The sequence below is a fragment of the Dicentrarchus labrax genome, unplaced genomic scaffold (assembly GCF_905237075.1).
Source record: "Dicentrarchus labrax unplaced genomic scaffold, dlabrax2021, whole genome shotgun sequence".
In the NCBI taxonomy this organism is placed as follows: domain Eukaryota; kingdom Metazoa; phylum Chordata; class Actinopteri; family Moronidae; genus Dicentrarchus; species Dicentrarchus labrax.
Window position 1 is genome coordinate 22148871 of NW_026136701.1, and position 14022 is coordinate 22162892.

At 40.1% G+C, this 14022-nt stretch overlaps 1 protein-coding gene across 4 annotated transcripts in view; it reads right to left on the minus strand.

Moving 5' to 3' along the window:
* cadm3 (cell adhesion molecule 3) overlaps window positions 1-14022 on the minus strand; it is an 85980-nt gene that overhangs the window by 19840 nt on the left and 52118 nt on the right. For all 4 annotated transcript variants that reach the window (XM_051403785.1, XM_051403806.1, XM_051403795.1 and 1 more), the window contains exon 5: window positions 8804-8941. In XM_051403785.1, the coding sequence (XP_051259745.1) occupies window positions 8804-8941 (138 nt within the window). The remainder of the gene's footprint in view (window positions 1-8803; window positions 8942-14022) is intronic.

Sequence of the window (14022 nt, forward strand, 5' to 3'; positions counted from 1 at the left end):
CACAGACCCCTCCTCATTCTTTCCTCCAGAGAACTCTTCAAATACCACTGAATCTAATGACATCTCTCTTTTTATTACCATAACCAGTCCTCTGACCCGCAGAGAAAATTAGTTTACTTTCCAGGTGCATTTCAATAATCCTACGCCACTCAGAGGAGTCTTTCTGTCACTCTCTGTCTCACTATGCCCTCTCTCTCGCTCTCTCTAAGTACACACAAATACAGACAGTATATAGCCTTTATTAAAGACCACGGATCTCCAAAACCAGACCTGGGAATGAAGAAATTCTGTTTGTTTACTCACTGACTCCCGTGTACAGTATTTTCAAAATCATACAACTGAGTTTTAATAAGTTTTTCAGGCCCAAGGGGTCACGGAACTGACTCAACACATTCATTAAGGAAAAAATAAGATGCAGTCAGTTTAAGCAGTTTTTCCCCAGACAGCAGTGATGCACATTTACTCATAATTCACATTTCCTCAGTTCATTATTAGATAATCAGGGTAGATTTGCATGTCAGCTGCTGCAAGGGGAGCAACAAGCAAATCGGACCGGAAAGTAGTAACAGGTTGTGTTAAACTGGATTACATACAAGATAACAGATTCTACCTCTTAAAGGGTCCGTATACCCAAATTACAATTTATGATTTATTTTATTATTTTGGTCCTCATTTGGTCCTCATTACTCTGCATAATCCACAGAACAGGCCGTGGACAGTTTTTCATACAAGGAATTTTTAAGAATTTTTCAACTTTTAATAAAAACTGAAAAATGTGTGTTTTGATTACCTAGAATAACAAAGATGTTGTTTCTGAAACCAGAGTTTGCTACTGAATGTTTTTTTTAATGTAGTTTTTCAATACTGTGAGCACTGGGGTGCTTTGGTAGCTCATCTGGCAGGGCCCCATGTACAAAAAGGCAGAGTCCATATTGCAGCAGCATGGGTTTGATTCCAATCTGCGGCTCTTTGCTGCTTGTTCACTCTCCACCCTCTCTCCTGTCACTCTTTGGCTGCTACTATCCAATAAAGGCAATAAAAAACTTCAAAAATAATCTTTTTTAAAAAACCCACCAAAATGTGGAGGTATCTCCAATCCTGGGCAAATACAATGAAAACTATCTGCATGGCTACAGTAGTTACCACTGGATGTAAGTAAGAATACAGTATGTGATTTGGGTTAACCGACCCTTTAACTACAATAAATGCAGCTATAATAATATCTTATAATAATAATTTTTATATTAACAGTGTCTCACAGGACTACATGAAAGAGGTGATTCATAGTAATTAAGCAACAATGAATTACCACCTGACTCTACAGTTAAGTTCCCGGTAGCACTACAGAGCTTTTCAGTGTCTTTCAGCTCATTGTTTTCATTTTCATGCCCACAGCCATACTGTTTAGCTTCACTCACAGCTCTCATAGAATTATTTCCAGCTGCAGCAGACAGCTGTTCATTGCCTGTCCAACTCCAAATGGCAAACAGACACGGTTAGCGACTAGCTGGTGGACACACACAAAGGAGCATTTATAAGCTTACGACACAGATATTTTCCACAGGAGTCGGGGGGGGGGACTAAAATACAGCTGAAAGAAACTAATTACTGGAAATAAATTCATCAGGTGGACACAAACACTTCATAGCATCTAAATGACACTAAATCCTACACACTGGTCAAATTATTGTATCAATTTATGATATCGTTATCATGTGATTCATTGCAAGAGTTCACTTAATGCCAAATCATGACAAAAACATATCATATCATTAAAGTTAAGCTCTTAATGACCAATGAATCATTAAAAATAAATATCAATATTTAATTAGTGTAAGTATGCGGCATTCTCCTTCTTTAATATTTAAGCTTGAGTATACTCCAGCACCTGCTAAAAATTTAATGGTATGCCCGCACTTTTTTATTAAAACTCTTATTCCTCGAATAAAAAGGTGGGCAATTGGCATATCCTTGAGACTTACTTCCCTCAGGGTGGTTATGCTATGCAGACGAGGTGCTGGTGCTGCTGATGGGTCAACCCTCAAGCGTACAATCTGTCATAAAATAATCATATTAGGAGAATCAAACAACTGGATGCAGCAATTACTGCGTCCAGCGTGTTTGAACGTTTAAGGCCGGAGAATCTTGGTTGTGACCGTATGTTCTGGATTAGAGCTGAAACAATAGTCAATTAATTGATTAGTGGATGGAACCAAAATCATTTAGTCTAATAATGTAGCTGTAAAATGTTGTTTTTATAATCAAAGAAATTAATCTGCCAGCGGGAGGAGATAGCTTCATGTGTTTTTAATGCAGATTCAACTGTGGGACATCTTGTGAGACAAAATTAAAAGTAAAGCAGTTCAGACGACTTCAATTCATAACAGTCACCTGAGCCAAGGAAATGATCCATACAAATGATCGTTTTTCTAATTTAGAAATTATCCTCATGCAGTAAATTCTAATAAAATATTTATTGTAGTAAAACTTTTTGCAGTCTTTGCTGAGTCCTCACCATTTTATCCACAACAATTTAATCAATTCATCATGAAGACATTTATCAAGTAAAAATCATTAGCTGGATTCTGCTTCTCAAAAGTTAGTATTTGCAGCTCTTCTCTGTTGTTGTGAAACAAAGTAAACAAACTGAAGACCTTTTAAATTGTGACAATTACTGCTTCATCATCATCTCTTCATCTTTGGGTTTCGGACAGTTTGTGTCGGATCAAACAAGTAACCTACAGGTGTCACTTTGGGCTCAGGTAAACGGTGATGGACATTTTAACACACAAGAGTTACTAATAACGAAAGAAATAGTCAGTTGCAGCTCTATTCTGGATCAAAAATAACTTTTAAAAAGACCAGTTGGACCACTCGGGGCAGCCAAAGCGAATGAGTGAATAAACCTCCTTATTATTCAACATCTTTGCCAGCTGAACAAGTCAGGCGCTTAACCCCCAGCTACTCCAATGAAGCTGCTCAGTCGCCAGAGGTAGAAGACCCTGCTTCTACTTGGCATCTCTGTGGTGTGAAAACGTGTAACTGTGAATAGACAGTAGCGCATGGCTTAACACCACCATGCACGCTCAGCAAAAGCTCTGCTTCCCTGGATAAGGGGGAAGGTTTTAAAATAATCAAAACAGTCATCACTTTTAAGCCGTAATCGGATTACGGTCAGTGAAAGCGCTAAAGTCTGATTTGAGCGTTCATATGAGGTCATCTAATTTGGAAAGAGGTTTAATTAGTCCTGTTACTGGATTACCGGATGAACGTCTTCCTGTTTTGACTCTCTCTGGTGGAGGTTACATTTACTCAAGTAATGTACATTCTGGGGTACAATGTAGTATTTCCATTTCCTGCTACTTTAACTTTTATTTTTCACATTTTACAGTTTTATAGTCACAAGTTACTTTATAGATTAAGATTTGAATTACAACAGATACGTGCAGCTTGTAAATTATGATGCATTGGTATAAATGTTATGAATTCATCTTCCAAAAGTTATATAAAGCTGATCTCCAATTAATTCTGCTTACGTATTATTGCATGTGGAACAACTAGTCAACTACTCACAAACCATAATTGACAACTACTGATTAACTATTTAAATCAATTATCAAACAAAGATAACAAATAAAGTAGAAACTCATGCAAGTCATTTTAACTTTCTTATTTGCACCTGTAATTCTAGCATTGTTTTATAATGGTGTTCTGTATATTGTAGGTAGGAAACATTTTTGTGTTATTATACTTTTGTTTTCTTCTGTACTTGTGTTGTCTTTTATGTTGTGCCCTTGACTGCCAAGTCAAGTTTCCCATCTGGGATAATAAAATGACTGAACTGAACTGAACTGAACTGAAGATGTCAATCATTTACTGGCTCCAGGTTCTCATATGTGAGGCATTTCTTTATTTTATATCACTGAAAAATATAACATTATTGAGTTTTGGATGCTTGGTAGGATAAAATAACCAGTTTCAAGACATAGTTTTGAACTATGGGAAAATGTGATGGTAATTTTTCATTATTTCCGGACATTTAATTAATCAAATAGTATGTGACAGATTGATTAATAACGACCATTAAGATAAGATAAGATATTCCTTTATTTGTCCCACAATGGGGAAATTCCAATTAGTTACAGTCCTATATTTGTTCTATTTCTCAAAGTGCTGTGATTGTGGTTTACTTGAATTCCTTTTTAAAAGGGTATAAATTACTAATCAAGAATGTGAGAACTGTTTCTTCTGCATATACTTAATTTTCAAATCTTCTTTATTTTATATTCTGCCCCATTTCATACCTCAAAGTTACTTAAGTTTGGAAGCTGCAAAAGGCAGGTATAATTATAAAGCTATCTCTGAGGTGTTATTGTCCAAAAGTAGTGCTTTTTTAATTACTTTACTGACTAACTAATTACACATTTTAATTCAGGGCTTTTACTTATAAAGAGGAATTTTGACATTATGTTGCTGCTATTTTAAGGATCTGAATACTTCTTCCGCCACTGTCTGTTTCTCTAATGTCTCTTTCTGTCTCGTCTCTTACATTACGTTGCTCCATACGGACACACGCCCATGTACCCTTCGCCATCCGCCCCACGTCCTGCATTATGACAATTTGGGCCGGTATTCAGCCGGTATGGCCTAAAGTGCCACCATAAATCCCCATTATCCCCAATCCAATACATCGATGTCACTAAATGATCCATAGCCCTTTCACATAGTACAACTAATACAGTCTTCAAAGCTCTTAGCCTTTCATTCTTCTCAATTACCACTCCCTTTCCCGCACTCTCTTGCTCTCCGTCTCCCCTACTCTCCCCCCTCTCTCTCTATCTAAATCCTCTTTCCGGATTTCTCTCTCCATTTCATCAGCCTTCCCTCGTCTTTCTCCCCTCTCTCCTGTTGCGCTCTCCAGTCCCTTCTTCTTTAAAACTGGTCTCCCTTCGCTTCATGCTCTGCCCCCAGTCTGCGTTCCCAGTCAGCCGCAAAGCGGCCTCACTTCTTCTTCTGTGATTTTCTTAATTCCCCCTCCTGCTCTCTCTTTTTCCTTCAGTCTCTCCCTTCTGTTGCCTCTTTGCAATTCCATCACTCCCTCGCACACATTCCCGCTCATTCACTCACTCACTCTCTGTTCTCTGTTTTCTCTGCAGCCCCTCACTGTCACTTTCTTGCCGTCTCCTGCTCTCTTTCTCTCGCACACACTCTACGTTTGTGTCACCCTCATTCCCTTCTCTCTCGCTCCTTCTCTCTCCTTCTTTGCTTTTACTGTCAGTGAAGCTGTCAGAGAGGCAGTGGTGAGCAGCAGTCTATGGGCTCATCTTTTCACACACACACACACACACACACACACACACACACACACACACACACACACACACACACACACACACACACACACGGGCACGCACACACATAAGTAGACTACAACTGCATGAATGAGAAGCTGTAATAATAGCATGCTGACCCGTGGTGCTCTTCCGCTATCTAGCCGGAGATGAGCACTGTGAGACAGTGTGTGTGTGTGATTATCATCTGTCCATTACCAGCGTTTGTGTGTTAAACCGAAGGGGTGTGTGTGTGTCGTTGCAGCAATGACTGATTGGTGTTGTACGGTGTCAGGACGGCTGGGCGAGGCTTCGAACACACCATCATTCACATCGAGTTGATCTCTTTCAAATCTCTCTCTGTCTGGCTCTACTTTTCTGTGTTCTCCCCTTTTTTTTAAGGGTCGGTTCACATAAATTACTAAACAGAACCAATGTCCCTGTTACTCTGGATACAACCCTATTGCCAGACAAGACCGCTGATTCAGCAAAACCCTGGATTACATTCAATGACAGGGTTTGTTTTATAACATTCAATGCCAACATTTAAAAAAAAAGATTTATTTATCCAATATCTTTGCATGACAATGGCTATGGCACGCATTGCAAACTAAAGTGGCAGTAATCTTACACATGGATTTTAGTTTACTAATCAGTGATTATCTCAACTTGGACTTTTTAACAGAAAGCCTGGGTTACAAAATAAGGCATGGAGTTTCAGATAATGAGCTTTACCAGGGAAAGAACTAATTTACCATTAATAGGTGCTTGATGCTTGACTTTTTTGACAGCTGTATGTGTAGGATTGCTATCATTGTTGTTTGGCCTGGCTCAGGTTAAACCCCTTTGAGAATGAATGCCATAGAACTTTCTTCTATAATCTGTCAGTCAAATTGCTGACATTTAGCTAGCTCTGACTGATGTTACAGTAGTTTCCAGTGCTCAGTGGCAGCACAGCGCACATGCCTCGCCCTACTCTGACTCTGACTGGCTAGCACTCGTTGCCTTCGCTGGTTGGTTAGGTTTGGGCATGAGGGGTGAGATAGGGTAAGGGTGAGAATATCAGGGAGAGCTAATCACAGGGAGAGTAAGGCAGGTCATGACTTCAGAAAGGCAAACGGGACACTAATGGAAACTAGCAGGGAGCTGTTTACGGGATACTGAACTGGTGCATAGATTTGTGTACTCGCCGATACCCAATCCAACATTTTAGGCTGTATCAGAGGCACAGATAAAGGAAAAACCCTAATGGCATGGTAAAGGTTAGGTAACTAAAACACTTAGTTAAGGTCAGGGGGAAACTATTACAGTCGGAAAAAACAAATATTATGCCAGACTACAAACTCTGGTTTCCAGCATAAAAGTCAGATATGCTACATGCTCATATAGCTCCTATAACCCCACTTTACCCTACATCTTGCCACGTAAAGTTCACACTATTCTCTGCACTGGATATAAATCATGAAGTGCATAGATATCATATAAACATAATCCCTCTGGATCTCTTCTGTTGATTATCCAGAGTAATCAAAACATTGTTTCTGAAAAGACATGTTGCTGTAGAATTTTTCATTGAGCACAAACAAAATTGCATTCACCTCCATTATATTGGATGGTTGGCAGTCATCTCAAGAGACGAATATCTCAAAACCTGGACAAATAAAAACAAAACTATCTGCGTGGCTAGATACAATTACAGGTAAGAGGAAAAATACATCTTTCTGTATTTTGGGTGAGCTGACCCTTTAAACAAAAATCCAATCTCTCTAAAAAAGCAACAATCTCTAGGCTCCTCTTTCCCTCTGTCTCCTGTTTTTAGTTCAGCTGTAACAAAAAGACCAGATAATCTGTCCTCAGGCAGGCAGCTCTCCCATTCCTCCTTCTCTTTGTAGCTTCAGTCCATTCTTTCGATTCATTTCAATCCATAATTATAGCAAACACTAACACTGCCAAAGCATCAGGACATAAGACAGGCATTTTTGCATTACAAAGCCTGAGTGTAGCATTTTCACATCAATAAATCATTATCATATTATATCACCATATTATATTAGTATAATTACTCTTTAAAAGACCATTGCAAAGAAGATTTGCCTGTCTGAACACCGCAGTGTACACAAAGTAGATTTGGCGGGACATCTGCTGGAGGGCTTTGGAAACAGACAGAGGGCGCTGTTCTTCCAGTACAAATAGAGCGTAAAGCTTATAGAGTTTCTGGTAATGGCAGATGGTGGAAGGAGCAAAAGGGCGACAGAAACAACACTTCCAACATGTTTGTTCTGCTCAGTAAAGCAAAACAGAAAACCTTTGACTGATGAAGCAACAAGAAGGGGGGGGTTACGGGAAACATGGTCGTAATTTGGAGAAGCGTTCCCACTGCCAATACCAGTGGTGTGAGTCAGAGGCTGCCAATCGTCTCTGTGATTTTCAGTTTATCTGTAAGAAGAAAGCCAGTTAATTTGTCCTCTTATGACATCCTCGCTCTGCTCTCTCTGCCTCTCTCTTTCTCTTCCCTGCTCATTTCTCCCGTTTATCTATAACAAAAGACCAGTCAGTCTGACCTCATGCAAAGCTCTCTCTATCTCTGTTTCTCTGTTCGACCTCATCCCTTCATCCTCCCCTCCGCCCTGCCTTTCATTGCAGGATTCTGTCGTTATCCCTGGCTAGATCCGACCCACGCTATCTCTCGCTCTCTGTTGTGTCACTCCCAGTTGCAGATATGTTGCAGCTCAACGGATGACACACACACACTTGCACAAATAAAGTCAGCATCAACACAAAATACAAATAAAAGAAAACACGTACACAGTTCCTGGATACATGCATAGGCACGCATTTACTGGATCAGGACATGAAGGAACGATGGGAAAAAAGGACACAACACACTCGCAGCGTGTTTCTGCACTCTCACACACACACAAGCAGCATGCTCTCACACTTGCACATGCACATATGCTCTTGCACTTGCACACACACATATGCAGGCGCAGGTTTAGGACACACAGAGAGACAGCAGGCAACGTGGCAAGGACACAATACGCACACAGCATGATTACACACGCAAGCTACGTTCTCTCTCACGTACACACACACACACACACACAGGATCAAAAACACACAAAAATGCTCATATGTAAGGAATATGCGGACAAACTGCACATGTGCACAAACACACACACTGAAGGATCATACAAAAGCTTATTGAAAACCCACAGAGAAACACACACACGTACACAAACACAAACCACATCCTTCATTCCTCTGAAATATCCTTGCAGCTACAAACTCACACACACACTGTCCCACAAACATACACATAACCACACCCATCCATTTCTTTACCACACACACAGATCCAGCATGAGTACAAGCCAGAGCATAACAACAGACACATCCAGCACACATTATCTGACCTCGACAATACACACATTCACAAACACACAGAGCGTCCACACACGCCCTGTGTCTCTCACCTTCCAGCTCCTGGTTTCCTCGGAACCAGCGCAGCTTGGCGGGGGGCTTGCTGCCAGTACTGGTGCAGGTCAGGGTGACTTTGCCCCCCTCCGGCACTGCACTCTCAAAGCCCGAGATCTGAGGTTTACCGGGCACACCTAAAGCGAGAGAGAGAGAGAGAGAGAGAGAGAGAGAGAGAGAGAGAGAGAGAGGAAGAAAAAGTTATAGAGTTTGCAGGAGAGAGCATTTTTATGCTGCAGGGCTCACCTTGTAGCCAGAAAAAGCAAAAAAGTTCAGGGCCAATGGCTGAGCTTCTAACAAGTATAACAAGTACAGCAATTTTTTTGCAAAGTTGTTGTGTATCGAATTGGGGAATGTATTTGGTCAGTTCTGAAAGCTTTGATGGAAAGCAGCTTGGAGGAAAAATAATGATGCAGTCTTGCAATGATTTGCCCCAAAAGTGGTTCAGAGTCATTGCACAGCTGCTCAAATGTCTGTGAAGCTTCTGTTCACATTGACCTTCCAGAAGCATCAAACTTACTCTGCCCATCAGTGTCCATCGGGGCAGAGGTAATTGATCATTTCTATTTTTTAAGTGACCACTTAAGGCAAGTGTAGCTTAATGTTGTAACAGTGCCACAAAACCTCTTGAGGAGTTGTGAGTTTAACAGTGGAGAGCACCACTTTTACCCGTGACCTCAATCGTTCTTTGACTGTCGGTGTCTAAATTTAACCACACCTTAACCATAGTGGTCTTTGGTAATGGATTTTGAAGGCAATGAAAAAAGATGCCATCATGATGAGGGGAACTAGATGCGGCTCTTGAGTTCTTGTGGTTGAGTTTAGAGGACTTGTTAAGGCAATAAAATATGAAGATCAACAGATTGCTTGTAATGTGCTTGTACCGATGAGAACATCCATCCAGCAATTGGAATAATTTGTATGTAAAGTAACAGGACCCCAGAGATTGCTGTGGCACAAAAACAGCAGAGATTTAGAACACAAACACAAAATTTCATAATGACATTGACAAAGACATGTTTAATGTGGATCGGTAATTACTTGCCAATATCAGATCTGCTTACTCTAGTAAGGTCCGTACCAGACCCAATAATGATCTGGCAGATTGGATGAATGCATAATTGTAGGGAAAACATTGCTTAATGTATCTATTTGCACTTTGTAATGATTAGGTTTTTGATATTGTGAATCATTGCAAAATGTTTCAATTGATGGCAAAATGCTAGCAACAGATATTTCACTGGGATATTCCATGATATCATCCAGCAGACTCTTACTCTGTCTTCCCTTTTAAGTGCAGTCTCATTTGAATAACTGAAATGCTGAGTAAGACTTAAAAACATCACAGAAGCTGAATATAGAAATAAAACTATTCCCAAAAGAAAATGATAAAATTAAATTTCTTCCCCTCATTGACTTAACATTCCAACAAGTACTCGTGGCACACTATTAAGTATTCCAACATATGCAGCGAAACCCCAAAAGGGAAGATGGCTGCCTACTGAGATGAACATGGAAATGCAATTAATTCAATGAGAAAAATAATAATGCGTTATCGCTTTAAAATCAGCAGCATGAGGTCTGCATTAACTCTGACAGCCTTGGCATTTTCCACAATTCAAGTCAGTCTGGTAAATAATATTGTGTGACTGTTCACTCTCAGTACTTCAGGTCAGTTCAAAATGTCAAGCAAATTATATTTTGCAGGCATTATTAAATACGACTCCCAGAATTCATTAGTTAAAAGCAAAGATGGGAGTTAGAAAGACTCAGTCAGACTTTTTTTTTTTTTTTACCTGGGGCTTGTGTGATAGTTTGCAAGATGAAATGAGGGATGAAGTGAGCCAAAGGTCAGATTCAATCTGGTTTAGTGAGCCACCAGGACGCCCCCGAGCCAAACCAAAATTCTATGATACATCTTCCTCTCCCACAGGTGTTCTTCCAGATTCCGGCACCGTTAGATATAATTAGAAACATTTTTCCTTAATTACTAGTTTAACTGTCAAGTGAAAACAACACAAGCAGGAGAAGGAATCCACACATCCTCTCTGCCAAGTATTTCAGAATCGACTTTGTCTTCACCATCATGGTCGAAGGCAAGAGAGGAGAAAAATTCAACTTTTCTTGCCGTCCTCCATCTGGAGCCGTTGTGGGCGGCACTTTTCTCCAAGTGTTGGCGGAGATGACTGTCATTCTGCTTTTGAAAATAATGAACATTCGGTTCACCGCATACCGCCTTCTTGTGCACAAAGGGAGGAGTGAGAGAGAGAAAGAGAGTGATGGAAAGAAAGCGAAAGAGAGGTAGAGTTGAAAGAGCAGAAGCAGAGAGACTTTGAGAGAAAGACAGACATGGAGAGGGGAGACAAAGTTATGAAGGGATGCCGAGAGGGAAACTGATATAATTTCAAATTGACATGTTTTTAAACCAGTTATTGAAAATGTTTGGACCAAATAATTGTTTTAAGGGAGAGAGAAATGACAGAAGGTCAGAGGATAGATAGATAGATAGATAGATAGATAGATAGATAGATAGATAGATAGATAGATAGATAGATAGATAGATAGATAGATAGATAGATCAAGCACATAGGGCAAACACACATAGACACGGAAGTACCAATATAAAGTGTCGTGAACTAACCAAGGTATAGATCAAAAAAATAAAAATGTGGTCAATTTTTAATGTAGCACTATTTGATGTAGTGCGGAAGCTCTCTGGCTGTAAAGTAGCATTGAATATTAATGAGGGAATAATACTGCACATATAGAACTGGTTGGAGAAGCCCTGTTGAGACCCTTTCCTCTACAAGAAGAATAAAAAAAGAGAATAAAGCCATTATAAATTATTCTCTGCTTAGCTCAGGAGAGAGCAGAGATGCACGCCACACATTTTACACGGACACACAAGCATTTAAAACTGACCGTACTCAGCAGTTATGCACTCATGTGTGTTTGTGTACACGCGTCAAAAGGTTGCACATGTCAAAACAAGAATGAAACACACACACACACACACGAACGCGGCGGTGCCAAAGCTCGATATCTTTGGCTGATTTTCCCATAGGGGTCGGTGCGATTTAGACATTTTACCATACATTTTTAATGGTTTGGCTCCCTCTCAGGGGTCATGAAATATTTATTGAACGCAGAATACAGTGTCACAGCTGTCAATTACAGCGAATAAAAAATGCTTGAATCACAATTACTGCAAAATTTCAAGAAATATGGAGGAGTGATTCTCATCTTAATTTGAATTTAAAGAGCTAAAGTAGACCCGCCTTTACCCTCACTTTGACACACACATAGCGCTCCCCCCTCCAACCTTACACACATACACAAACATCACATTAACATTTCAGGCATTTTTGCTCATGCTGTTGTCCAGAGCGACTGTATTGAATTCTTTTCTATACACTCTGCAGCACTGCCAAAACATTTGAATAATTATCAACAAAATGATTTATTCTAGGATGCGTCCACAGCTGTTGACAAAAAAACCCAAATTTGGGGAACAACCCTGTGGCCTTTCAGTCACAGAACAGCCGTTGTAAGAATAAGCCACCCTGCCCCACCCTAAATTTCAGCCTCTCTTGTTTCCACTTAGTGCATTTTCCAAAGGAATTAGGCAGAAACCCTCTGCAGCTTGGTTTCCATCCAAAAAATGTGTTGGCAAATTATGGTGTATTGAATTAGAAAAGCTGAGAGCAAATGGCGAAAATTGCTTAAAAAAAACCTCCCCGATATTACAAATTACAGTAAAAATGTATTGTTTGCCCATATCAGCAGGTATGCAAAATTAAGCGATGGAAGCCCATTTTTGTTGAAAAATGTGAATGCAGCTTTTCGCGATCAGCAAAAAGAATGATTGAATTTCATTACACAGCCATTTAAAAGTGGAATTGGATGCCCTGAAATGTTGGCTGTAAATCTGCCCACCACAACCTCCCAGGAATATCAGACCAGCTGTCTCTCCCATGTATACAGTAAGTCTCCATTGTGGTTGTATGGCCATTAGCTGGTGCATTACAGTATTGCCAGGCACACTGCTTTGTTCTTATCTTCAAGTAAAACCATGAAATATGGCCAGAATTAGCTGACACTGAAGAACAATAACAACTCGACTGATAAAAATCAATACTTGAAAGACTGTTTCTGGAGGCTAAAGCCGATGAGGCCAATATCTAATCAATAAACAGGCCCAACCACCACTGACAGGATGGCCGCAATTTATATCAGGCTGCAAAGAAGCGACACACATAGGTAATAACATCCATCTCAAATAGGATGAGTGCAGCTGGTTTATCTCCACACAAGAGTTATATGAGGTCATAACATTACACAAAGGTTAACAGTGTAAGAAAGGATCTGGATCAAACTGGATGAAAGCATCACAAGGAAGGCTATTGAGTCATAACATTACCATGATCTAGTGTTTGGGCAGCTTTGCCCACTCTAGAGACTAAATGTCAAGGTATCCCCACCTTTGCTGCACTGACTGTAGACATTCTTTTCTAAACTGTCTTTCATAAGTCCCCTAACTTCATCGAAGTGCTGAACTAAACTGCTGGCTTACCAATTCTTTGCCTCTTGCCAACAGGCAGCCTCTCCTAGCATGTCACACTTACAATGGACATCCAGGGTCAAACCTCATTCCGCTCTGAGAGAGGGTAAACTCTGCAGGGTACAGTAGGTCTGGCAAACACAGCACCACAGCAGTCTATCAAGGTGATTTGAGCCACTTTTTCTACATTTTATGAAGTGTATAGAAAAAGTAGACAAAATTATTATCAGCAAAATGACAACTGAGAAGGAAAGATGCCAAAAATTCCAAACATCCATCTACATTTGGGAGTGAAATTAAGATAGACTGCAGTCAAGCTGATTTGTACGGCCGTCAATCAGTCTCAAAGAAGAAATGCTGAGTATAAGCAATGTAATGATGTCATCCTGCACCATTAGGCCTCAGTAAGAATAAAGAAAAGTATTTACAAAAGCCTACATATGAAATCAAAATGATGAGGAAACCTTTAGATGGGCCTGACAGAGAGGGCTCCTGCTTAAAGGACAGACATAAGCTAGGGAAGTTAGAATCACTTGTAATAGAGTAAAGGAGTTTTACAATTATTTCCATCTTTTTATCAAGAAGATGTTCTCGTTTTATTAAAATCGAGAAAACGTATTGAACACAGCTGTTAGAGACACGCGTTACCTGCGCTTT